This window comes from Pterocles gutturalis, unplaced genomic scaffold (genome assembly GCF_000699245.1).
Source record: "Pterocles gutturalis isolate BGI_N339 unplaced genomic scaffold, ASM69924v1 scaffold20913, whole genome shotgun sequence".
NCBI classification, from domain to species: domain Eukaryota; kingdom Metazoa; phylum Chordata; class Aves; order Pterocliformes; family Pteroclidae; genus Pterocles; species Pterocles gutturalis.
Window position 1 is genome coordinate 27,739 of NW_010118579.1, and position 25,509 is coordinate 53,247.

The following is a 25,509-nucleotide window of genomic DNA, read 5'->3' on the forward strand; positions in this document are numbered from 1 at the left end:
CTCTGGTATAAGACCCCTGCCCTTTGCCTTCAGAGTTGCTTGGGAAGGCTGCACTTTCCTCTAGGTTGCATGTGCAGGTCGAGTGGTTATAAACATCAAGTAGTATAATCAAAGCCAGCTGCTCCATCTGTATTACAGAGATGCTCAGAACTGCCTCTTCTTCCCTGGGGAGTGGGAGGGCAGGCTGCAGTGGGGATGTGCAAACTGTTGAGATATTCCAGTTGCTGGGACAGGGATTGGACCTCCCTTTCCTCCTGAGGGAGGGCTGCCTTGGGGGTCAGTAGCAACTGGAGGTCTGCACCGTTTCCCTTCTGCATAGCAAAGAGGTAGAGCTGCCTAATGAAAACAGCTGCCTGCCAGCCTCAGTCCCTTAAACACAGGAGAGCCAGTGCTGGTGTCTGAGCTGTCCTTGAGAAAGGAGCCTTTGTCTTCAACTGAGTGGCAGCAGGGGGGAAAGGGAAACATCGTTTTGTTTGCTTCCTCCCAAAGTTCAACTCCTTGATCACTGGCTGTTGTGAGGGAGAAAAGAAGCAACATCCACCTGGACTTCACAGTTGAGCCAGGCTAGAAGTTGGTGCACTTGAGGGGCAGCTTGGAAAGCCTTGAGCATGGGGATTCCCATCAAAACCTCAGACCTGCATGGAGCTGGCTCCATCCCGAGTAGCTGTCTGCAGAGCATGGTCCTCTGTCAGGCAGGGTTATCTCTGCATGTCTGTCCCAGAGCTCTCCTTCAACAATTCAGGAGGACTCGTGTCCTATACAGCCCCTAAACTGTTGGTGTGGTTTTTTTTAAAGGCTGTACACCATGATCTATCTTCACTTCAGCTCTGCGAGGAAGTGGGCAGCTGTGTCTGCCCCACCCTGCATTTCTGTGGGCTCTCTTGTCCCAGTTCCCTTGTGCTCTGGCAGCTTTCCAGCGGGAACGAGGACGGAGCCGAATCCACCTCGTTGTGGATGGAAGTGCTGGTGGCGGAGCTGTGGGTGACGATGGGGAAGGAGCAGGGTGAGGAGGTGTGTGCTGGGGTGAGGGTGAAGGCTGGGCTCGCACCTCTGGAGCTGGGAGGAGTGGGGACACAGCCTCTCCCTGCCCTGTTTTGTAAGCCAGGACCCAGAGTCTGCAGAATGAAGACATCTGGACCCCATTAGTGAAATACCAGTCTTTCCGCAGTGCTGGCTTGTTTTTCCTCTGCCTCTGAAGAAAGGAACTGAAACTTAAAGTGTCTTAAAGGGCCCAGTGTTATATGCTAGCAGGGATATACTGCTCATGATGCTCTGGAGGGGCCTGAAGGAGTGTGGGGAATGGGAGGGGAAGGAAAGAGCAGGCCAGGCGGGGGTGGAAAGTTGGCTCCCCACTTTGCCTTGCTGCCAAGAGCATGTGTGTGTGCTCCTGGGCTCTCTGTTTTTCTTCCTGTCTCCTTTCAATGAGTCAAACACTGGCCCCATGGAGAGCAGCCCTGCAGAAAGCTGGCCTCCCAAGACCTGGAGACCCTCCTGAGGTATCTGCACCTCCTGAACCCTGTGGGATTGTGCTGCAGGCCAGCGGTGGGAGGGAGAGGTGGGGAGGAGCCTTCTCTGGTTGCTGGTGATGCAGAGTGGTATTTTCTTGCTCAGGGAGGCCACAGTGTCCCCAGGGCTGGAGCAGCAGCACAGCACACAGGTTGGCTGCTCAGCAAGCACCATAGTGGACACAATAGAAGAGTCCTTCTGCCTGATCCTTTATGAAATGCACAGCACCCATGTCTCTGCAGGGCTTTCCTGCCTGCTGGAAAGGAGTGTGAGCTGGGCTAGAGCTGCTGGTGATGGGGACCTTGCAGGCAAGATGCAATGAGCGCTGTGCTCAGCGGTTGCTGTTAGTAAAGCTTACTGCTGCCCGCTCGAGAGGACCCCTGCGCTCCCAGCTCTGCAAGGGCGACTGTTTCTGCTGGAGTGTCGGTGTGCCCCTGTGTGCCGAGTGTTTGCACAGCTGGGTAGATGGATGTCTGCTCTTTCCTTTGGGGATTTGTGTGAGTGTACAATACAGATGGGACCTTCTGTCCTTACTCAGGTAAATTGTGTACTAGAAATCTGCGGCTTGTAAGAGCAGGTGACCACATGAGAAGAACGTGGCCTTATCTGCTTGTGTGAGGGTGTTCATGTGTTGCATGCAGTGTCGGTGCGTTTGAGTCCCGAGTGTGCACAGGAAGGGGTGGGCACAGAGTTTTAGGTACTTCCAGGTGCATGGGGGGTGTTTCATGCTCTTTATGCATCGTGTTGATTCACAGTTGTGCTTGAGCTCTCTCTGTCTCCATGACTTCTTTTCCTTGCAGTACAAAGGTATTCTCTGCTGTCCTGGGGAAGATGTGACCTTACTGGCAGTCGCTGGATAGCTGCTTATTCATACCTGTCAATATCTTGTACCCAATTCCAGCTTAAAGCAAACAACTTCTGGAGCATCCAAACCTCCAATTTTCAATCGTTTGTGGGTTTTTCTTTATATTAATGACCAGCATTCTTTATGATGTGAAATCCCCTTTCTCCAGTCACCTTTCTGCACCTGATTTTGCCTTCTCAGGTAGCAAAGCCCAGTGCAGCTGGAACTCTGCCAGGCCCATGTGTCCATCTCTCCGTTTTATGGCAAAGTTTAGCATGCGAAACACAAGCTATTCTGAACACAGCTACCCCTGGCCCCAAGTGCATGAAGCGCAAAGAAATAAGAAAGGGATGAGAGATGGAGGAGGAGTAAGAGGGTTGTGAGTAGGCTGGTAAAGAGACAGGCAAAAGTGACCATCAAGCATGGCTCCGAAGGGTTATATCCTCCCAGGCTGAGGAATGGGTGAACTTTGCATGCAGCTATGCCTGCAGCCCACCCTCCCCAAGCATGTCCCTCTGCCGTGCAGGTGTTGCTGTCCCCGTGCAGCACTGGCAGTGTGTGGTGTATCCCAGCACAGCCTAACCAATGTGCAGACTACTGTACAATCTCGTAGTCCTGAACAGGTAGTCTGAACACTGGGCAGACGGAGTGGAGCCTCTGCGATCTGCTCTCCGGCTATCAGCAGCTCATTAGTCCTTTCTCCTCCCTGCTTTTGGGATGGGGTTTTGGGGCAGAGATGGGGTGAAAGAAAGTCCAAGTCCTGACTGAAGAAAAATCCTCCTCTGGCAGATGGGAAGAAGTGTTGGTTTCTCCATGTTTCCAATTTGGAGCAAGGTTCCAAGCTCCCTCCTCCTCCAGTGCTGATGTTAGGCAGGTACCTGGTTTCCACCTGAGATGCTGTACCTTTTTAGAAAGAGAGAAAATAAATCAATTACTGTTGTTAGAGGAGGAAACGCTGTGAAGTTTTGGCTGTCACCCAGATGTGCAGAACTTGTAGCTTCATTCAACTCCTTTTCTTCCCTATGGAGCTGTGTGGAACGATTCCCAGGCCCCACACACCCCCATCTCCTGCCCAGTTCTGTCCTGTAGATCAGCCCTTTGCCTGGGGTCTGAAGCAAAACTCAAAACAGGACCAACCTTTGCTTCCAAGTCCTCAAAAGTCCCTTGACCCACCTTGGCCAGTTGCCTTTGCAGCTCACCTCCGGCTACTGCAGGAACAATCCGTATCCCATCTTTTTCTCCCCCCACTCTGTCTGGCATTGCTGAGCCTCCCTCCCTCCCTCCCTCTTCTGGTTTTTGCTCCCTCCCTTCTTGCTTCCCTCCTGTCCTTCTGCCTCAATTGACGTGGCAGTGGAAAGCTAACTAGACTCGAGGGAGGAGCTTGCTGGCTGCTGGGAAGGCCGGAGGTTGGCAGGAAGCGAGCAGGCTGACGGATGGGGTTGCGCGGGGGGAAAGGAAGGTTCCCTAACCCGCATGGAAACTTGAGGAATGCTGTTGCTTTGTGGTGCTTGGCTCCCATGTAACGATTCCAGATGTTAGCCCTAGCCCGTGTGGTTTGCTCCCTCGCTCCCTGGTGCTGCAGGGATAAAGTGAGCTCTATGTGTGCCGCATGTCTGCCTTCCAGGATCCCCTTCTCTTCTGTGCATGCTGGTGGATCGTTAAGATTTGTGGCCAAAAATATGAACTCCCACAACTCTCACTTTGGCTCTAACCATGTGCTGTGGAAGAGAAGCCAACCCTCTCCTTTTCCCAGGGGTGTGCAGCACTTTGCACGTGTGTTGCACTTTACCTCATCAAAGCAAGTCAAATACCTGGGGACGGTTCATCCCTGCCCTGGCACAGGGACAGGCGTAGGAAGAAACGTGGGCTTGTCCTTTGCAGTGGCTGGTGGGCATTGTTGTGACCTTAGAAAGGTCATGATAGTGGGGTTTGGGCACTATAGCCTCTCAAGCTACTCAGTTTCTGTGTCTCTCATATACCCTCTGATGGCTTCCTAGGGTTGTACTTAGCTTCATGTTTAAATCCACACGTTATTTCAGCCGACGTAAATAAAAATCTTTACTTTTGTGCAAGTGAGTTGATTGCCATTGCTGTGCTTACTAAGCCAACGGTAGTGGTTGTGATTAATCACATGAGTCCAGGCCTAGTGTCTACAGAGCTTTTGACCTAAATCAGCTTAAAATCTTAGGGTGCACTGTTTGAGTTTGACCAGCACTGCTTCCTGATGTAAACAAGCCATTGCAGCTGCCTTGCAGCTTGGAGCAGTGATCGCAGTGTCCAGTAAATCGTGCTCCGAGGATAAGTGATGCAGACTGGGGCTTCCTGGAGGAATCACAGCTTAGAAATTCATCTCTTCTAATGTGCGTTTTCTTGCAAAGACAAGAAGCAGAAAGCAGTTGGTAATGTCTTGTTTGGAGAGGTGGGATGGTGGTTCAACTTAAAATGCTCAGCTAGCTTGCTTTCGCATACTCCAGACTTTTTCAGAGACTTTTTCCTAATCTTGTGCGCATGTATTCGTGCAGTGTGTTGTTATCAATTGTGATGTTAATGTTTTTTCCAGTTGAGTAGAGGTTTATTACAGGAGTTCCCCAAAATGCTGTGTGTATGTTTAACACAAACGATTTGACTGAAACCCCAGTGTCTCTGGGGCAGACTTGTTCACCCATAGTGTGTTATGTTTTACAAGAAGGAAAGGGGATTAAGAGGTTTAAGCAAGATTAATTTCTCCTAATTTCACCCAGTCACCAATTAAAACAAGGGCAGTGCTCTTTCTCCTGTATCCCAGATCCTTGTCTCTGTGTTAAACAAGGTGTTTGTCATAACAGCTACAGGAAAACCTTTAATTAGTTTGTGTTCCAAATTCAAACTGAGACCTAATAATTCTGCCAGTTACTTTCTTGTACTGTGAGTGCCAATTTCCAGCCCTAGGGGAGCCCACACATGCATCTGTCAGCTTCATTTCACGTGTATCCAAGAGCAGGAAAATTTAACTTGCTGTTGAGGCAGTCCAATTGAATGGAAGAAATGCTTTGAGTCAGGCTGGCTGCCTGCCTCCTGGATTTTGTGAATTTCTTGTGGGTTATTACCTACAGGATAGCAACAAATAATTCAGATGATAATGCTGACCATTGGTGTCTCTGGCCAAAACCAATCTCTAGAGTTTAGCTACCGTAAGGAGGTGTGTAGCCACAATAAAGATGTTGCATCATCAGGCTGCAACTGCAGCATCCCTTTTTTCCTCCAGGTATTGTTTCACAGCCCCCAACTGGAATGGATAATAGCTCCTGGCCCCTTTCCTGGCCGTGTGTATCTTCTGTCTTTGATAGATGCAAAGAACAGACCTATATGGCTGTCTGCGCTACGTGGGGTGGGGGAGTAATCCTCTGGCACTTGCCCTGCCTGGGCAAGTAGCCTGCAGTCATCTCCTTCTGCAGTTCTCTGTGTGAGCAGCGTGACTCCCACTGGGAGCAGCAGCCCTGGTTAGGGGCAGCTAGCCCCATGTCTACACCATTCCCTAGCCAACGCTGAGCATCCGTGTTCTGTTTTGTACAGCCAGTCTGAGTGCTGCTGCCACTTCACCACCTCTCCTTGGCCTCATGGCTCTACAGATTAACTCGGAGCCAATGTGCACATTTTACATAACACAAACTCTGCTGCTGAGAGAGTTTTGCCTGATTATTTTTCTTCTTATAGATGAGGGGAGATCTCTTATGAGCAGCATAAGCCTCTTGGGATCAGACTGAAAGCTTTGAATATAGCATTTCACAAATTACTTTCCCATTTTGATGTGTGCTGGCTCTTCCTTTTCTTCCCCCCCCCCCCCCCCTCCAAGTCTGGAAGGCTGGAGAGAGAAGCCCTTTTCCCCCCTCAGCCAGGATGCTATTCAGCCATCGTGCATACTTCCAGATTGCTAACATATGGGCAGAGGGCTCAGCCAAAGTTGTCAGAGGCTCAGCCCTTGGCAGCTCATTCCACACTTTCCTGTCTCTACATTCAGGAAATGAAGTCAGAGTATTGATATAAAACAGACGGGGCTGAAAGCTGAGAAGCTGGAAGGGCTGAAGTGGGGAACAGGAAGGGGGAGATGGAGGGTGGCGGGGGCTTGTTGCGTTGTCCTGCGGCATGTGTGGGCTGGGGGTTTCTTGCCTTGTGCCTGTGTCCTCTGTTTGATTGCTCTTGCTACTCCAGAGTCAGAGGATGGATATTTTTATGCTGGCAGACTTTCCTCTGGTGTATGGAAAGCTCAGTGTACAGAGAGTGTTGTCTTGATCACGCAGCAGCATTTATGCAAGAGCTTGGAAGGGGTGAAAGTAAAACTCTGGCAGAGAGTGTGTATTTCCATAGCTGGGACACGGGATTCCCTTACCTTTTGACTTTTTTCCTGAAGAATGACTCCATCGCTAAATTTCTATGGAATTATGTGGTTCTAATGCAGAATTACTTTTCTCAGACAGCTTTAACATAAATTATTTTTGGACTAGTCCAGAGACTCTGTGGGATGAATTCACATAGTTCCAGCTAAGCGAGACTGCAGTGAGGACGGTTTGTCTTGCCTAAGGACTTAACACTTGATGTGCTTCACTTCTAGGTCACTGGTTCAACCTAATCCAGCACCATAATAACCAAAAGTCATAGAAAGCTGGAAGCTGTTTGTGGCTCACAGAACCTGAAATGGTCTGTGTGGCTCTGAGACTACTACCTAGCTGACAGCTGTCCCATCACAGAAATGCTTGCCTTCCTCTAATCTAGACTGATCAGCACTAATAAAAAATCCAGGGCAACTTGTTTGGAAGGGCTCTGCTACTTTCATAGCCTGACATCTTTGGTGGGGGAGAATGGAGAGTTTGGCAGCTACCCAACTGATCTCTTCTGTTTTCCAGATGCTGGCTTCTGAGAGATTGTTGCATAAATTTTGTAACGGATGGTATAGTTTGATCTTTGGGGCATGTTTGAACTCTGTAGTGTATGGTATCCTTAGCAAAGTCAAGTCAATTTAAGTAAAACTTAGAGGATGTTAGGCTGGACTTGCTGTCCTCTCGGTGTCTGAGCTCAGCAGCTTTGTCATCCTTATCTGCTGCTCTGCCCTGCCCCTCTCTTCTAGCTGGATCTTCAGGATCTCTGCTCACTGACCATCTTTGTTTTCCATCTTATTTCCCCTGACAGCAATCATGTTTTGTTGTTTCCAGGCAAGAAAGGTCTACAGACACACAAGATGCTCACAGGGGGACAGTCACACTTGCATGCTTGTGCACAAAAATAGGCTGGTTCTGTTTCAGTCTTGGATAGCTGCATTCAGCCTTTGGAGACCAGTGTGATGGCTCCCTCTCTTGTTGTGTTGGGGTATATATAATACCCAGCTGGAAGAGGATGTTCCAAACGGGCAATCATAGAATCATTCAGGTTGGAAAAGACCTCAAGGATCATCAAGTCCAACGGTCAACCCATACGTTTTGGAGATGCCATGAAAAGCAAGAGTGGAAAGTTCCCATCAGTAAACCTTACATCAAACTCACTTCTGTTAATTTGCTGTAGATCTAGATTTGAGACTAAGCAGGGAGAATGATTGCTGATTTAGTTTCTGAATGTAAAAATTAAGATCAGGTTTGTTTTTAAAAGATGATACCCAGGGTCAAAAACGTTGAGCTTGGGTTTTGGGTGCCTTGTTCTGTGTTTAGCTGGAGGTGTCTCATAGGAACCAGACTGGAGGTTGTGGTTGCAGTTACTCTGAAAAGTGGATCCCTTAAAGCTTTCTGAGTCTGGTCACTGGAATTTCAGACTCCTTGTTTTTAACATTCACCAAGCAGCAAAGTGCCCATGTTGCTTGAGCTTCTAATCATTCAGAGCATGAGATTTTCATTAATGAGCACAGTTAGTTGATATTTTTTCAACATAGGAGGCCTTCCAGTAACCTGTATTTTAGCCAGATCTGCTCCTTGATCTTCTGATATATATTTATTGTTCCTTAATACTTCAGAAGGGTTTACAGTACCCAAGAGAGTGTAGGACAGTGATGGGATGAAGTGAGAAAGTCAGGTTTTTTGGAGAGGTCAATTTATGTTGGTGTAGTTCATAACTTCTGTGTCAAACCAGCTTCTCTGTCACATGTGGGGCTGTTCTTGAACCTGGATATAGGCTTGTAGTGATTAAAAGTAAAACACTGATGTAGTGATGGTGGAGCTGAGAGGGCTGCAGTGTTTCCCCTGTAATGCCATCCTGAGAGCAGAGGTATGAGGAGCCTTTCCCAGGCAGACCCGCTTTGCTGACAAGTGGCTGGTGAGGGTCTCGGTGCTGCCTGACCCCTTGCTGGGAAGAGTGAGGACCTCGATGTTGACCACAGCCTGGGGAACTGAGACAGTGCTGTGCTGCTGCCAGCTCCTGGAGGAGTCGATGGGGCAGGGTTGTTGGGCTGCACGACAAAAGCCATCAGGAAGGACAAGCTCTGGTTTCTAGCGGTTCTCTCTTCTCATGGGCTTGAGGGCCCAGAGGACCTGGGTTGAGAATGTGGGGGCTGTGCAGCTGGCTGGCTTCTCTGTGCAGATGAAGTAGGGGCTTTCCTGGAGCAGTGAGTGACTTGTTACCAATCCCCTTTTCAGGAGAAGGAGAAGAAGTATATGTTACCAGTGGATAACCTGAAACTGCGAGATGTTGAGAAGGGATTCATGTCCAGCAAACACATCTTTGCTCTCTTCAACACTGAACAGAGGTATGCTCGCATCTCAACATGCCCAGCTGTTGAAGCTAGGGACAGGCTGTATGTAGTACTAGATGGGGGGGAGTAGGAAAGCTGTCCAAGAAAAATGTGCATATTGTTGAAGGGTAGCCATTTCTGGAGGCGACAGGAGACTTTTAAAAAGAAGTCTGACTTAATTCCTTCTGGTCTTACAGATGTGTACTGTTTTCTTTCTTCACCAGGGCATGGACTGCAGCATGACCTTAGCATTCAGCTGTTTGTGGTTACCTGGGTCTGGCTGTGGCTGAGTATGTTTATAATCAATGTTCTTAGTGAGTGCTAGGGAAAGCCACAGGAGATAGGGGACCCGGGTTTGCTGGAGAAGTCCAGCAGTGAGCACAAATGAAAAGGGAATGTTTTTCAGGTCCTGTTGAAACAAACAAGTGATTTGGAGGCAATCAAACTTGCTCATAAAAAACCCCTCATTTCCTTCCCCTTCTGCAGGGACATCATGAGGATACTAGCAAGGGACCAGGTGTCTCTGCCTTAAAATGATGGGAAGGTTCCCTGGTCATTGACAACTTTGTCAAATATGGGCAAATCTGATTTGCAGTGGAGAAGAATAAAATCTTTGTCTTCCTCTCAGGAATGTTTACAAGGACTACCGGCAGCTGGAGCTGGCCTGTGAGACTCAAGAGGAGGTGGATAGCTGGAAGGCTTCTTTCCTTCGTGCAGGAGTCTACCCAGAGCGTGTTGGGGTAAGTTACAGCCATAATAATGGGATGGAATGGAACACGGCGTGTATCTTAAGGATAGCTGTATCCTTTAATGTTAAAAATAAGTCCATGAAGGTTTTGTCACTTTCCTGAGCTGAGAATATTTTGGAACAAAAATTTAAGTTTTTGGTATGTCCCCAAAGGGGAGATAAAGTAGGCAAAGGCTGCCTTGATAAAACCCTTCTAGCTCTCATTTTGTGGGTATTAAATTCCCAGTGTAAGGAGAACATTTAACTACCTGACTACTAAGGGGTATGTGTCTGCTGAGGAAAGGCACCGTTCCTTTTCAGTAACACTCGCTGGTTAGGAGCTTCCTGGCTTATTAGTAGTTGTTCTCCCATTCCTTCCCCTGTCCAATTAGGAAGGGATGTTCTCTGAATTTTCCTTTTGCTTGGTAGATACCTTAATATGCTACTTTAGCAAGACCTCTATCTCTTCCATTATCCTTGTCCCACATCACTTGCTGTCAGCATTAGTTCTGCTTTAAAAGTATGTTCTAGAGAATTGTTGTATGTGTTCCTGTTCAAAGCCTTCCTGTTCCTCTGTGAGAGGAAGCTGCTATAAATAGTTTTCCTATTAGAAAAGTGATAATTGCATATCTCTTAGCATTCATTGCTTCTGATAGACTTCTTGCATTCATCTTTCCTGTTACACTTGAAGATTGTGGTTTTTGCCTTAAAGCATTTCCTGGCAAACTGATGTGATATTAAAAAAAAAAAAAGAGGATTAGGGACTAGACCTTTAACAATGACATGACTGCAAATTGGGTTTCCAGCAGACTGGGCCTCTTAAACACATCCTGGTAAAGGTCATGTGCCACCTCTTGGTGTGCAAATGGAGTGGTTTGACATGGGAACACTGATGGCTAGGCTGGCTGTCTCAACACCCTATGTAACGAATAATAAGTAGCCACTGTAGGTAAGGAAATTGTCCTTTGTTGCTAACAGTAAGATTTCCTTTGCAGAGCATCCCATTTTGATTTTCAGTTTAGCTAAACAATTCACTTGTTCCTCTTCCAGGGTAATCCAAGTATTTATTTTTAGTGGGAGTGGTCTTTTGCTCATTAGGTGCTATTATGGGATCTTCTCCAAATTCTGAGACAAACTAAAAGTCTTCTTTTACTTTTTTGTCCCTTTTTGTTTTGTTTTTTGTTTTTTCCACATATGCTCAAACTGGCCTGCCCAGGACAAGGACAAAGTAAGTCTGACCCTCTCTGCCTGTGTTGCCCCCCTGGGGCTCTCACCGGATAGCTCTATTTTGTTTTTTCCTTTTGTCAGTTTCCTGAGAGGTGTTTGCTTCTTCTCCCTCTTTGTATCTTTTGTTGGGTTGTTGCTGTTTGTTTCTGTTCTTGGTTTGAGTTTTCCTTTTTTCTTATTTCTCCCTTTTTGTATGACTTCTGAATCTTGGTGCAAACTTATTTTGGGTTTTTTTGAGAATTTTTTTTAAAGTTGTCCTGTTTGATGTCCACTTCCTTTTGTTTCTCACTGAGACCTTGCATTCCTTAATTATGTAAGATCTTCCCAGGAAAAGCTCAAATGAACAAAAGAATTTGCCCTTTCTCATATATTTTGTTCCCCAAAACAAAAGATAAACGATTTCATACACTGCTGCAAATCCTTCAGACTGAGGTGGTTTAAAAGAAAGATTTTTCCTTGTAAAATCAAGTTGTTTGTTTTTTTGAATAAGCCTTGAGAGGACACCTGTCTTTCGTGTTTTCCTGCTTTGAAACTGATCCCAAACAGATGAGCATTGGCAACTGCTTGCTGTCAAACAGCACAGTCCAGATTTTACCTTATAGCGAGCTGAACAATGCATTTCAGGCAGACAGGAACAGATTCATCTGCTTGGTGTGAAAGAAAATACAATTATGATTTACGATGCAGGATTTGCAGTTAAAGTGATCAGGAAGGTTTTCCAGGTTATTCCATCTACTTGCAGTCTGACAGAAGGAGCAGTTATTTCACCTCTCTGCATCTGTTCTGTCATTTGTATAATGAGGATAAAGATGCAGTGTGTCAGAGCCGGTAAGGCTTAATTTGTGGTGAGTGATTCTTAGATCTAAACTGAATCTGGGTTTGGAAAACCCAGCTCAGATGAAGAACCTTTCAGGAAGCTATAAACATTAAAAGCGAAAAATACAGCTTTGAGTATTCACTAGAGCTGTAACCTGTGAACGTTGGCCAGGAGTCCCTGTTGCCTTTCACCTTTGTGTAATAACTTTCCACTAAGAAAGCAGCTTTTCTGTGTAAAGCCCCTCAGATCTGAGCTGTGTGTTGACAATCACAGCTCAAAATGTGAGTTTATTTACTGCATGTACTTTGGGCATGTTCCCTTTTCTCTTAGTGCTCTCATGAAAAGCCAGTTTTGTGTCACATTAGAAGTACTAATCTGTGTCTCCTTTACTCTCCAGACCAGTGAAGCGGAAGAGAACGGCTCAGACAGTTTCATGCACTCCATGGACCCTCAGCTGGAGAGACAAGTGGAAACGATCAGGAACCTGGTGGATTCCTACATGGCAATTGTCAACAAAACCATCAGAGACCTCATGCCGAAGACAATCATGCACCTCATGATAAACAATGTACTTGTCACCTGGTGGCTGATGGAGCTGGGGAGAGACAAAGGGGGAAAATAGGGAGGAGAGAGAGAATTAAGATAAAATAAAGGCAGTTTGGAAGGACAAAGAGGTGGGGACAAAATGGAGTGTTTTGGGGTAGGCAGTGGAAATTGGTTCACTCTTTCTGCTCCTTTGCAGACCAAGGACTTTATCCATTCGGAGCTGCTGGCAAACCTGTACTCCTGCGGTGACCAGAATACGCTGATGGAGGAATCGGCAGAGCAGGCCCAGCGACGTGACGAAATGCTGCGCATGTACCATGCCCTGAAAGAAGCTCTCAACATCATTGGGGACATCAACACCAGCACCATCAGCACCCCTATGCCCCCACCGGTGGACGACTCTTGGCTGCAGGTGCAGAGCGTACCGTCCGGACGCAGGTACCAGAGGCTCAGGGGGAGAGCCCCGCAGACCTGCCTGATGCCTCTTTGGTGGCTAGCTGGGGCCTCCTGCTGAGACAGGGAGTCCTGCCCTTGCCCTCTTCTCCCTCCGGATGAAGAGTTCTGGGCTCTTGTGTTCGGAGGCTCCTAGGTCTGGAAAGCTATGTAGGGCTGCTGTGCCTTAACAGAGGACGTGGAGGCTTCGAAACCCTTTGGTTAGATGGGGCCTGAAGTAGCTTTGAAGGCAACCTGAAGCCTGATGTGGCCCTTGAAAGCCAAAGGGTGGTGTGTAAAGCAGAAGGAACACTGAAGTCACCCTTAGGTCCCCATATGCTGCCACAGAGGGATCCCAGGCCTGTTGTTGCAGTTGAATTTCTCTGTTTCTTTGCCAGGTCTCCAACGTCCAGCCCCACGCCGCAGAGGAGAGCTCCCGCTGTCCCACCCGCCAGACCTGGGTCTCGAGGTCCGGCTCCTGGACCACCTCCTGCTGGTGGGTCCACCCTGGGTGGTGCCCCCCCTGTGCCCTCCAGGCCGGGTGCCTCTCCTGATCCCTTTGGGCCCCCGCCTCAGGTTCCTTCTCGGCCTAATCGTGCTCCTCCTGGTGTTCCCAGGTAAGTCCTGAAACACTGCTCTGTGCAGCTGGGATATGTCCAGTTTTTGGTGGTGGCCTGGACAGCACTTAGCCTGCCGGGGCTGTAGGAGGAGAATGGAGTGCATGGTGTGGGTACAGTCTTTGCCTATTTGAACTGGGTCCGTAGAGAGGAGCCTTCTTGTCCACTGGTGTTTTGTTGTAGAGATGAGGCAGTGCCAAGGCAGCTCTTGGAAGAGAGGGGCGGCCTCTTCTCTGCACAAACCTCTGCAAAGGTTGGGGGAAGAGGACTTTGCACCTAAGGCCTTTATTGAAGCAATTGTACCAACACATCTGATCACCAGTGGGAGGTGGTCCCCAGAAAATCCCAGGACTGGAGCGACAGTTCCCCTTACAAGGCAGTTCCCCTCTGCATAGGGCTCCCTAAAGTCCGAAGTTGCCCCTTTCCTCCTGGCCCAGAGTTCTTCAAGATGACTTGAGGAAACCTGCATCTAAGCTGTTCAGATGCTTTTTGGCTGGGAGAATATTGCAATATCACTGGCAGGGAAATGGATGTTTTTAGGTATTTTTTTTGCTTCTGTAATCACTTTGAACATTTTCCAGTCTAGAGGGTTCAAATCACACTGCTTTGCTTTCCCATTAGGAAACTCCAGTTTCTTTACTGTTCATTCACTTCAAACACATTTCAACATAGTGATAAGGGATTTTCCCCTGTGCAGCTGAGCACATGTTCCTCTGCCGGACTTAGGGAGGCAGTCTGCAGCCAGGAATGCTTTTGGGTACTTGGTCTCCCTGTGAGGAAAAGGGAATTGCAGAGCAAAGAATGAATATAGCCAGAAACTCCCCAATGATATGCCAGAGGGAACACTTCCCTCATGGAAAAGACCTCCCCTCTAGTGGGTGCTGGTGGCAGATGTTTGAAGCTTTGCCATTTTCTGTGAGAACAGCCAGCAGGTCAAGGGGTGGTGATGCTGTATGGCAGAGGCAGTTCTTCCTCCTGGGAGAGTGCCTCCAGCTGACGCTTGGCACTGCCGGTTTGGAGAGGAAGTCTTCCCTGCCAGGCTGCATCCAGCTCAGATGGACGAGTCCAAAAAGATTATAGACTAGTTTCTGACTCTGGTGTGTGCAAATGCTTTTACTTTCTTGGTGTCTCTGCCCCAGTCCTCCCCATGCACCTTGATGCAGGTCCCACAGTAACTTGTCCACACGTGCCTCAGTGTTGCCCCAGGGACTGCAGTCCTGCTGGTGGCACCGACGGATGTCAGCATGCTTCTGCTGTGTATTTTGGCTCTTGCTTCTTGTGACCCTGCTTTTCCATATACTGTCACTTTGTGGTTTTGTTTTTAGTATAGTTATGCTTCTTTGTTTGTTGTCTTTCAGTTTCATTTCTTCACTCATGAAAAATATTCTATATACCTGATTGTCATGATAGGATTCCCCAAATGGGCTGAAATGAATTGGCCTTTTTTGAAGAAATCTGTCATAGCCTATCTTAATGGCTTTGCTGCTTTTTGCATGGGACAGAAGGGTTTAGGGGAAGGTAGCAAACAGGACTGGAGTGGAGGAAGAAAGTGTTTCATATTTAACTGAGCAAGCCCTTGCTTTAGAAGGAGAGATGGTAGGTTGGATTGCATGCTACAGACTGCCCTGATCTGGAGTTGAGAATGTAATTCCAGAAGCTGTGAAGTGATGCTCATTCCCTGATCCCCCTTTCTGATTCTTCCAGTTGTTCATAGACTCCTCCGGATCCTACCAGCTTGTCATTTGAGCTCACTGATGACTGGAGAATTTCCAATGACAAGGGACTCTTTCTCTTCCTCTCCTGTATATAGAATAAGGGTGTTCCCTGCTAGCACTTGGACTCGGGTCCTTCTGCCATGGGTGAACGAATGCCATCTCCATTGTTGCTTTTTTTAATACCCATCTTTTCCCTTGCTAACCAAGCTGCACTATTTTGTGTGTGTGAGAAAGGAACAAAGCTCTTGTACGTGGCATGAGTGGGCTTTGCTGTAGGAGTTGGTGCTGTGTAGGGCACTGGAAGTGCATGGTTGGTGACTGAATGTACTTTGTGTGTGTGTGCGCACTGATGCCTGTGGAGAGGTTTGGCAGTATGTTTGTGCTTCCAGGTTGTGTGAGCACCTATTTATGAATTATGAACTCGGACAAGTGTTGCTCCACTTTTTTCTCATAAACATAATTGTATAGACACATGGCTTCACGTATAAACACCACATGGTCAGTTTTCTTACGCAGGAAGGTTTTCCTCCATGTAATTAAGTACACTTAAAACAAGACTTGCTTACTAGCCTGCCTCTGTACTTAGCATTTATTCAGTCTACTATGGAAGTCTCTATTGCCAAATACATTCCTTTGGGAGCTGAAAGTTACAAACAGTATAAGGTCCTATGCTGTGCAATGAAGGACTGCATTCAGACTATACTATGCGGGAGGATTTGCTCTGGGAAAGAAAACCATGAAGATACATCTCCAGGTATTTAGGCTCTTCAGTTTAAAATAGTTTGAAAAACTGTAGGTGAAAGAGCTTAGGCAAGCTCAGAGGAGAAATAAGTTTGAGAATTATTTAATCTTTAAAAGAATTTGTTGAAGGCATTAATGGGTTCTCTGTTCTTTGGTACATCTAAGGACAAAGATGCAAGTGATCAGCATCACTGTGAGCATAACTGCACACAGCTTTGACTTGAATTATTCAGGAGGGCAGAGGAGCTGATCTCATGATTTGTGGCCTTCAAAATATGTCTTCACCTGCTGCTTCTCTTTTTGGGCAGTGCTCAGGTCTGCACATTATCTCCCTCTTTCCTGAGCTGTTTGCTTCACCTCTAGCATTTAATATGGTCAGAAGATAGGAATCCTCAGGGAGAGACTGGTCAAGCCCCCTGTGCCCAGCAGTAGCCACGCTGCTGGTTCCGCAGGTACAAATGTCAGCCTGGATGTGAGAGTGGACGTGCCGGGTGGGTGAGTGAGCAGTGGCCAGCAGGTGTGTGCAAAGATGGGATCGTGACTGTGTGTGAAGTCCTGCAGGGCAGAGTGGAGCCCTCCCCAGCAGTGCACGCTCAGCCGTGTTCTGGAGGGGGTGTGTGGATGTGTGTCTGTATGAGCACGTGTGTCTCTGTTCCACCTTCCTGACAGTCTGTGTGGCCTCTGCCTTGAACTGTCTGAACTGCCATGTTGATTTCATGTTGTCTTTCAGAATCACTATCAGTGACCCCTGAGGACTGGCAGCCACGGTACGTTTTGCACTCTCCCTGCGATGCATGAGTCGTTGTGTCCCCATCCTCCATCACTTCGCTCTGCAGCCCACCTCTGCTGCCTAGTTCTTGTGTTAGTAACAGAGTCCCTTGTCCAGTGAACCACCTCTGCCAGGATCTCATAAAGGGAGGAGTCTTGAACAGAAAAACTGGCTGATCAGAGACAGAGCAGCTGCTTGAGCTGCAGGAGCTGGGAAAGCCTCAGGACCTGGCTGAAGGTTACTAGAGGACCCTTTCTCTGCTTCCAGACAGGAGGTGGGATGGGGGAATGAGCTCTGCCCAACAAGGTGTAAACTGTGTGTATCTTTCATTGGCTTGTATCCACACTGACTGGGAGATCAGCTGAATGAACCCTGTTTTGATGTGGTTTGTCAGCTCTGTTAGGATCAAGATAGAGACTTCGGGAGCTGTTAGTTCAGACTCCTCTTCTTATTCTAATGTCTGGCTGGAGGAGTGCTGCTGTCCTCACTGTGTCCCTAGTGCTCATGGAAGGCAGGAGGAGTTTGGGTCCTTAATAGCAGGACTTCCATGCCTGAGTGCAGGGTAACTGACCTTGAATGTTCCCCGTTCTCCCTGTGTACCATCATCCCTGTTAGAAACTCCCTTTGCTTGTTCTTCACTTAACCCTTCACCTCCTAGGTTACTCTTCTGCTTCCATTCAAACTGCCTTCTCTCCTCTGCCTTCTACCCCTGTGAGAGGAAGGGTTTAGTGATCCATATCCCCCCAAATTCTCTGCCCTGAGCTCCTGCCTGTTTCCCTTTCCTGTCTCTCCCTGCATTTTGCAGCATTGTACTTGTTCAGTGCAGAGCAGGGTACTGGGGCAGGCTCAGGTGCACTGTGCTGGCCCAGCAGTTCTTCCTTGTCCTGTTAATGCTGAGGGTGTGGAGAGGGAGATCTGGCAAATTCTCCTGAGTCTCTTTTCTTGGCAACCTCCATCCTTTATTGTCAAAGGGGTAGACAGGGCAGAACAAGGCAGGCATGGGTGTTTTGGACCCTTTACGGATGTTTCTTGAAGTGAAAGGTCTGACTGAGGAGTGGAACAGCAGCTCCTGTCGGTTCCCTTGCTGCTGGTTATGGTGCAGAGAGCTGGGGAGTGTGTACTGAAGTCCTGTCTTAAGAACAGTGTGAGTTCAAGCCCCAGTTAAAGGGCAGGAGGGTTCACAGCTGGCCCCCAGCTTGCTGCAGATGGTGTCTGTTACTGCTGCATGTAACTGCAGTTAGAGCCGAGAGGTGTCACATCAAACCAGTGCAGTGGTGGTTCAGTGATTGACATCTTTGAGGACGTCATCTGTCAGAGGTGTGGGAGCAATCGGCAGCTTCCTCCAATACTCTGCCTGCTGCAGACATCCCTGGCAGCCCTGAAAACGTGCATCCTGGTGAACGACTTCAGGAAAGAGGCTCGGTGTTGTCTGTACCTCGTTCTGGGACTCGCTGTTATGGGGCATTCTGTTCTTAATCTGGTATAAAGAGCACCAAGGAAATAAAAATTAAACTAAAACAACACCAAAAAACAACCCAAACCCCCACCCCAAACCTTTTGTAGCCCAAGGGAATAAATGTAATATTTTACCATCTCTCTTAGGTCCTTAACAGCAGAGCTCTGGCCCTTTGGTTCCTAGATAGGATTAGCTCAGTGTTCTGTCTGCATATGGCTTGTAAGACTGACTTCGAGGGATGTGACAGTCTGTAACTGGTCTTCTCGGGCTCCTCCCAGGATTCAGGTCTTATTTCCCATGTACTGGAGACTGCCACAGGCTTCCCCATGAGCAGAACTTTGTTCCTTGTTCTGACAGAGGAGTGTGACTTTTCAGTGATGTGAAAGGGCTTGGCTAGCAGTGTGGTGAGGCAGACTGGAGCAGCATTTCAGGGGTAAATGCTACTTGAGAGGTACTCTGTCCCTGTTTGTGCTGGGAAGGGGCTTTCAGCCTTTTGTAACCTTACCAGGCGCATTCTGCAAGTGTTTCCAGAAAACCTGAGCAGAGACAAAACCTGTAACTTTAAAAAGTGACAGCTCCTCCCCCTAAAATGCTCTGAGTGCTGAGAGAAATAAGTGAAAATTAGAGTACATTACAAAAAAGCCGCCTCTCTCCCTGCAAATTATTTCTGCTCCTTTCAGCACTGTTTGTTCTGGTGAGGTCAAGTGGCCTCTCTTGCCAGAACACATTACACAGTGACACAGTGCAGCAACTTCAAGCATCCTTTTCTTGCAAATCCGCAGAGGCTGTTAGGACAACCTATCCAAACTCCTGAAATGCAAGAAGTCCTTCAAGCTTCTCAAAAATAAAAAAAAAAAGCCTTCTAACACATGTGACAGTGCAGCAGCATCTCACTGGAGGCTGAGCTGAAGTTTTGTAAGGTTTTCAAGTGCTGTTACTGTTCCAATGACAGCAGGAGCCCTCGAGTGCTTGGTACAGCTGCATTTACACCACGAGCACCCTTTAGAGATAGCGCACAGATCCCATTGTCATGAAGCTCAGGCTCACAGATTCCCCAGCTGTAACATCTCATTGCAAGTTTTCCTTCTGGGAGACTGTATTATTTCAGCATCCTTCCAGGGTGGCTGTAGTTTCCAGGTTAGCTCAATCCCATCATTATTTGTTGTGCAGGAGCAGTAACTTGATTGGCATGCTGACAGTGGGCTCTTGTAGTCCCCACTGCCACTTTCAGTCAAGGAAATAACATTGGGAAGTGTTTTAGTGTCTGAAGCGTTTCATGTGTCATTTCCCAAGGTAACCAATAAGGGGTTGTAATTGTTTTGAGATCTGGGGCTTGATAGATATGGAGCAATAAATTCTGCTGAGGTGTAATAACCAGGACTGCAGAGCTGCTCTGGTTCGTTTGCTGAGACGAGGGAGCTTGTCCCAGTTTATGGGACTATGTCTCCTCTGGTACCAGCATGATTATAGACTTGCAGTCAGAGCAAAATAAAAGCCTTCCCTGTCCTCAGAAGCGTGTATTGGCGCAAATATCCTCCTCTGCCCTGCTTCCCTTCCTCCCCTCCCTTTCCTCACCCTGTGTTAGGGGAGGGCTTTCATTTCCAGCAGTTAGTTGATTCTCTGTGATCTAAATTAAAGCTTGTCAGTGTGGAATTGTTCAGGCGTTAATTCTGCGACGCCTTGTTCTCTGTGATCAGTGCAAATGCTGCTTCTCTCGTTAGTCTACATCCTTTGGGTTTGCTCTTTGCATTTCAGGCAGTTTGGACTGTAAAACTACTCTGGCTTGGTACTGAACAATGTAATTAAAATTATACACCATCACGATGGTGCTTAGCTTGCAGACACTGCAGGGAGCATGATTTAAAGGAAAAATGTAGATTAGACTCACTGACTTACAGAACACTTTTTTTATCTGTAGAGTTCTTAAAAGCCTGTAGTCAGTCTGAAGTGGTCTTTCAAGTAGAGAGAGAGAGACAGCAGTGGTGTTGTCTTGTATTTTCTGGGCTTTTACTTTTCCCCAGTCCCTTACAGGATGGAGAACCTAGAACACATAATCCATGCAGAAAGCAAACACTTAAGTTGCTGCCCGCTCCCTTAGCTTAAGCATCGGCACAAGAGATGGAACAGAATGGAGCAGCAATGGCCAGAGTTCCTTTTGTTGAAGCTGCATTTGCTGAGCACCAGAACTAGAGAACTGAGAGCAGCAAAGAGGGACATCAAAGATGAGTGTGGTGTATTGGAACAGGGGATCTTGGGGTTTTGCAGTAGGCTCGAGGGCAGGGGAAGGTGCTCGTCCAAACCAGCCGAGAGCCTCTGACAGCAGCGCATCTCAGAGGACCCCATCCATGCTGTGTGACTGTCATGTGCTTGATACAGGAGCTCACTGTTGTCCATGCTTCTCAACTCTCATTCCAGAGCCGCTGCACTCACTGGCAATAGATCTCTGTACTTCCAAATTCCAGAGGGAGAGCAAAGCTGGCTGTCCAGCAGGTTGCTTTACGGGTGGTCCGTGCTGTGCAGAAGGGCCGGTGCGAGGCCTGATCCAAACCCGCGTGTCTCCTTTGCGGAGCTGCGCTCTGGGCGTTTGTGCCTCACGTTTTATTCTCTTGCTGGCTCAGGCGAGGTGGAGAAGCATGTGTGATTGTGACTGCGATTGCTGTGCTAACCACAGTGTGTGTTCTCTTGTTTTTTGTTTTCTGCTTTTTCACAGCAGAAGGGGCCCCGCCTCACCTACTCGACCTACCATAATCCGACCGGCTGAACCGTCCCTCTTAGATTTATAACTCGAGGCTGTAGACAGCTGGCAACGAACGCCGTGCTGGCGGCTTCCCCATTCCACCCTCCCTCCCACTGCCACAGTCACTCCTCTCATCCATCCCACCTCTCTGCCTCCTGCCACCCCTTCCCGGTGTGTTGTACAGCACTAGCCTAGTGATCGAGCTCTTCGTCTTCACCCCTGCGTCCTGTATTGCTTTGTGAGTGTAGAGTAGCCTTCACCCAGTGGCACGGATCCCCAACATACACGGGCTCCTTGGAGAGATCAGCTGCAGGGACGTCCTTATGTCCAGCTGGTGGCTGTCTGTCCACCCGGGTATTTCATCGGCTGGGTCCAGCCGGGATACGTGTCCTGCCCACATCCGTTAGCTGTAGCACCTGGGGCTGATCTGTAGCTGTTTTCTTTTCTTGTAGTTAAGAAGACAAAAGTGTGACTTAGGAAAAAAAAAAATACTATCAAAACATGACACCGTTAGGAACAGATTAAATGTCCTGTGTATTAGTTTGACTTCTAAGGTGCAAAAATTCATGTTGGGAACAGTGCAATCAATTTTATCTCAAAGTGAGGCAGGGAGATGGAGAAGGGGGGAACTCAAGGGATCGGCACAGTCCTGCTAGAGCGAAGGCTGAGATAGCGCGCACACACCTCTGCGTGCAGGGAGCTCACGGACCTGCTCGTGTTCACCTCCCCAAAAGAGCTGGGGACATCCTGCTGGGGACGCACGGGCTTGTGCCAGCGGTTGTCTCGCATCCTCATTTTTGGCTGACTTTCCTGAACCTGGCAGGGAGAGGGGAATAGATACGCTGCTCCCCCCTTGCAAACGGACAACCAAATGTTTTCAGGGAGTTTGCTGTGTAATGTTTTGTTAAAACTATTTCTGTGTTGAATAAGCACATCTTCCAGTGTGTTTTGGGTACTGTGGTGACTTCCTCTGTAGCCTTTTCTTCTTGCATGTGAATGGTACGTGTTTGGGGAAACTTGTAACCGTTGTTGATCGCAACTCATCTTCTTAAGGTTTGGTTTTTACTTTTCATGCTACATGTATAAAAAAAAAGACTTGAGAATTAAAAGTGTATCACCCCTGTACATCTCAGCTGTCATGTGTCTACCAGAGCTACATGAGCCACCTGTGTTGCAGGCTTTCAGCCAGGCTTGACTCAGGTTTAAATTCTCTTATTTCTGTGCTATTGCTCTTAATTTCTGTTGTGAATCCTCTATTGTTCTGATGCCAATTCCTTTCTGTATTTTAACTATTGTTTTACTACTTCTCCTCCTTTTCCTTCCCTTTTCCCTTTTTTCTTTGTTTTTCTTGTCTCTGAACTCCAGCCGGCCGGGTAAGGCCAGTCCCTCCCGCCCAGAGAGCCCAAAGCCACCATTTGACATGTAGGCCTGCTCCCTCTGAGACTCTTTGCCTGCCTCTTAGCTGTTCTGTCCTGGAATGGTCTGACTCCAATCTCACACTTGGCTTGTTTTGTTTGTATTTTGTGACACACACATATCAGATGTGACTGTAGTGAAACTGTTTTTTTGTTGGTTTTTTTTTTCTCAGCTGCTTAAAGGAGTTAAACAAGTATATTGTAGTAATGAGAAACATATCTTTACTGTTATAAATATATATAAATATATATATAAGATGAAAAATCTATCTATGTCCAGGTGTTTAAAGCCGTTTGTGCTTCCATGTGGATATTAGGAAATACTTAAGTAGGGAAAAAAAAGAATATCTATATACATATATACACACACACATCCACAAAGGTAACCAAATGCTGATGTTGAGTTTCTGAGCTGATGTTAAATTCTCTGCTTTGTGCAGTTGGGCTGTTGTATTACCCCAGAGTTGTGGGTGAGCTGTCTCAGTGCTGGTAGTAGCTGTGATGCAGTTTGTGATCTACCTGTCACTCTTGTTTATTGGATGAAATAAACGATCATTTCTGTATAATGAAGGTCTCCGTGACTAGAATAAAACCATCTCTCTTGTTATTTCTCTGGGTGATTTTCAACCTGTGTTTAATTATGACCTGATCTTTTCATCCCATAGAGCTTAAAAAGCTAGATGTGCGAGCAGGTGCTGTCACTGGTAGGGGAGGTGGAGCAGATGTGCAGCAGCAGCGGTACCCAGGAGCTGCCCTAGAGTGCAACAGCTCGTCAGGTGCGATCTGTAGTGCTTCCTTCCTAGGTGTGTTGTAGCTGTCTCTGTCTCATGTGTTTCTTTGGGCTGTAACTTCAGCTTCTACTCCACTGAGGCAATAACCATTGCTTGCCCTGCCCTGTCCTCAGTTTTTGTTTTCTTTTTTTTTTCCCTCACTGGAACTGTTCCATCTGTGCCTGGTGTCATATATATAGGGTTGATCTTATAGTTTTGCCTTCAAAAGTATAAAGTCGTTTGTATTCGTTCAAGTAAATATTAGAGCCTTATTTTGCAGAACTGGAAACCCCAGTCTGCCGGTTATCAGAGGTTAAGGATGTTCTGATGAGAACACCAGCTCTGCTGCCCAGGCCAGCGAAATTCCTGTCCACTCATCTCCAGCCTTGTCCACCAGTGTCCCCTTCCCGGTGTCACAGCTGTTCCCTGTGGTTATGCTTTAAGAAGCATTTTTCTCTCTCTCCTCCCATCAGAGGTGCAGAGGCAGCTCAGTTGCTCCAGTTTAAAGCTCTTGTGTCAGTTAACAGTGGTTCTGCCCCAGTGTCTGCTCTTCCTTTGCTCCAAGTACAGCTGGGGTCAGGGAAACACTGCTAAAGGGAACAGAGTGAAAAATGAATCTGAACGTGGCTCTGGCTGTGAAATGCTAGCCAAGAGAAATGTCTCTGGCATGTCAGCAGTCTGCCACCAGGAAAACAGTCATGAAAGCCAAGGGGAAAGGGCAGTGAGGCCAGGGCAGGTGTTTCCAGAGTTGAGCTGGCTTTTTTTAATAAAGAATACATTCTTTTTTTTTTCTGGCCAGATTTCAGGGTGACCTAAACAGAAGAAATACATCTAGTCTGTGCCCATCTGAATAAGTTTATTCAGAAAGCAAATTTGTAACAGGATTAAGTCACCTTTGCAACAGCCTGCAGCTCTTCTTCACTGTTCTTGTCTCCTTCACAGTGCTGGAGTAAACACCCAATAAATATTTATTCCATTTTTAATAATGCTCTGCGTTAAATCACAGCCCTGCCCCCAGTAGTTACACAGATTTATGAACAGCCTGAGCAGCTGTAAACACTGCACCAGGCTTTGTCCATCTTCAGGAGTATCCAGCATTTTACATGTGCACACCCCCTGACAGCCAGGAGCCTGGGAGCCCCTGTCGCTTGTGCTAACAACAGACCCTACTCATGCCATCCTGTGAAAGGAGTTCAGGAAACAGCTTCCATCTTCCACCTGTGGCCTTGTCTGAAAGCACCAGTTGTTCTGTGTGCCTTTTTTTTAGTTGTATATAGAAAAATCAAAATGAACCATTTGGGGGGAAAAACAAACAAAAACAACCAAACAAAAAAACCCCAAAACCTAAAGAAACCACGTCAGTCATCCCCTGCCCTGTACAGCTTGAGCAACATGGACAGAAAGGAAATGGTGCCTGGTGTCGTTGTTGCCAAACCCCGGAACTGATACCATGTCTCTCTTGCCGGGGCAGCAGGGAGGTGGTGTGTGTGCTTGAGGCACCAGCGCAGGCCCTGTGTGTCTGGGTCATACACTCTGCCAGGTCCCTTAACCCTCCCTGCGGGTCACCTTACAGCTGAAGCTGACCCTCCTCAGAGCAGGCACTGCTTGCCTGAAAGGGAAATTGCAAGATATCTACCTGCAGCTCACTTCACAGCTGCACCCCCCAGGGGTTTGCTTTGCTGCTGCGTCAGGGGAACTCTCTTCCCCCCCAGGTTTTGTTTTCTCCTTAGAGTCAGGGCTACAGCTTCACAGCAGTGCCAGGTGCTGCCTCTGCTGCTGCTGTGTGTCCCCAGACCTTCAACAGGGGCCCCAGGATCTTGGATTCCACCCCTCTAACACACCCAAATGGGAGAAGAGGAAATGTAAGTGATGGAAAACTGGAACCCCTAGAGACCAGAAATTCAAAACAAAGCATGTTTATTAAGTGGTTTCCTTTTACTTATTTCTCCCCTTTTTTAAAATAAATAAAACCTTCAGACACATACAAGTGAAACATCCTTCAAAGTGCAGTTACATTTCCACCCCACTCCCAAGAATCACATAAAGCTTTGTCAAGTAACCAAAAGACTCAAAAGGCCACCCTCGGTCCCCTCCCCTAGCACTGAGAGTAAATGGGGCTGTCATGCCGCCAGCCTGTCCCTTCTGGCTGCTCAAGGCTGACAAGGCTGGTTTGGGCACGGTTGCAAGAGGCAGGCTGCAGAAGAAAGTGGGAAGTTTGAGATACAGAGTATGAAACAAACCCAACCTGTTCAGAGTCCAGAGGGTTCATCAGCAGAATAAGTTAGTTACTTTGGGAGGCCTGGAAGGAACTAGGCCTGTGACAGTCATGAGTGACAGATCAGAACCGTTGCTCAGTTGCTGCTGTGACACTGGTGGCAGTCTGGGATAAGGGATTAAGTCATTTTGCCAAAGTCATGGAATCCTCTTCCCCCAGGTGAAGCACCAGCTGCCTGCCAGGGTTAGTCTGAGTCTGCCTGTGCGCCAAGCACAGCAAGTAACAGA

General features: G+C 47.6%; 1 protein-coding gene across 1 annotated transcript in view; it reads left to right on the plus strand.

Annotated features, from left to right (window-relative positions):
- The window catches only part of DNM1 (dynamin 1), a gene marked incomplete at its 5' end in the record, with an annotated part of 41,636 nt that extends 20,360 nt beyond the window's left edge, over positions 1–21,276 (plus strand). The window contains 8 exon segments of the mRNA XM_010076281.1: positions 8,944–9,053; positions 9,667–9,778; positions 10,982–10,993; positions 12,207–12,377; positions 12,552–12,793; positions 13,186–13,404; positions 16,591–16,627; positions 20,796–21,276. Coding sequence (XP_010074583.1) covers positions 8,944–9,053; positions 9,667–9,778; positions 10,982–10,993; positions 12,207–12,377; positions 12,552–12,793; positions 13,186–13,404; positions 16,591–16,612 — 888 coding nt within the window.
- Positions 21,277–25,509: the final 4,233 nt, after the last annotated feature.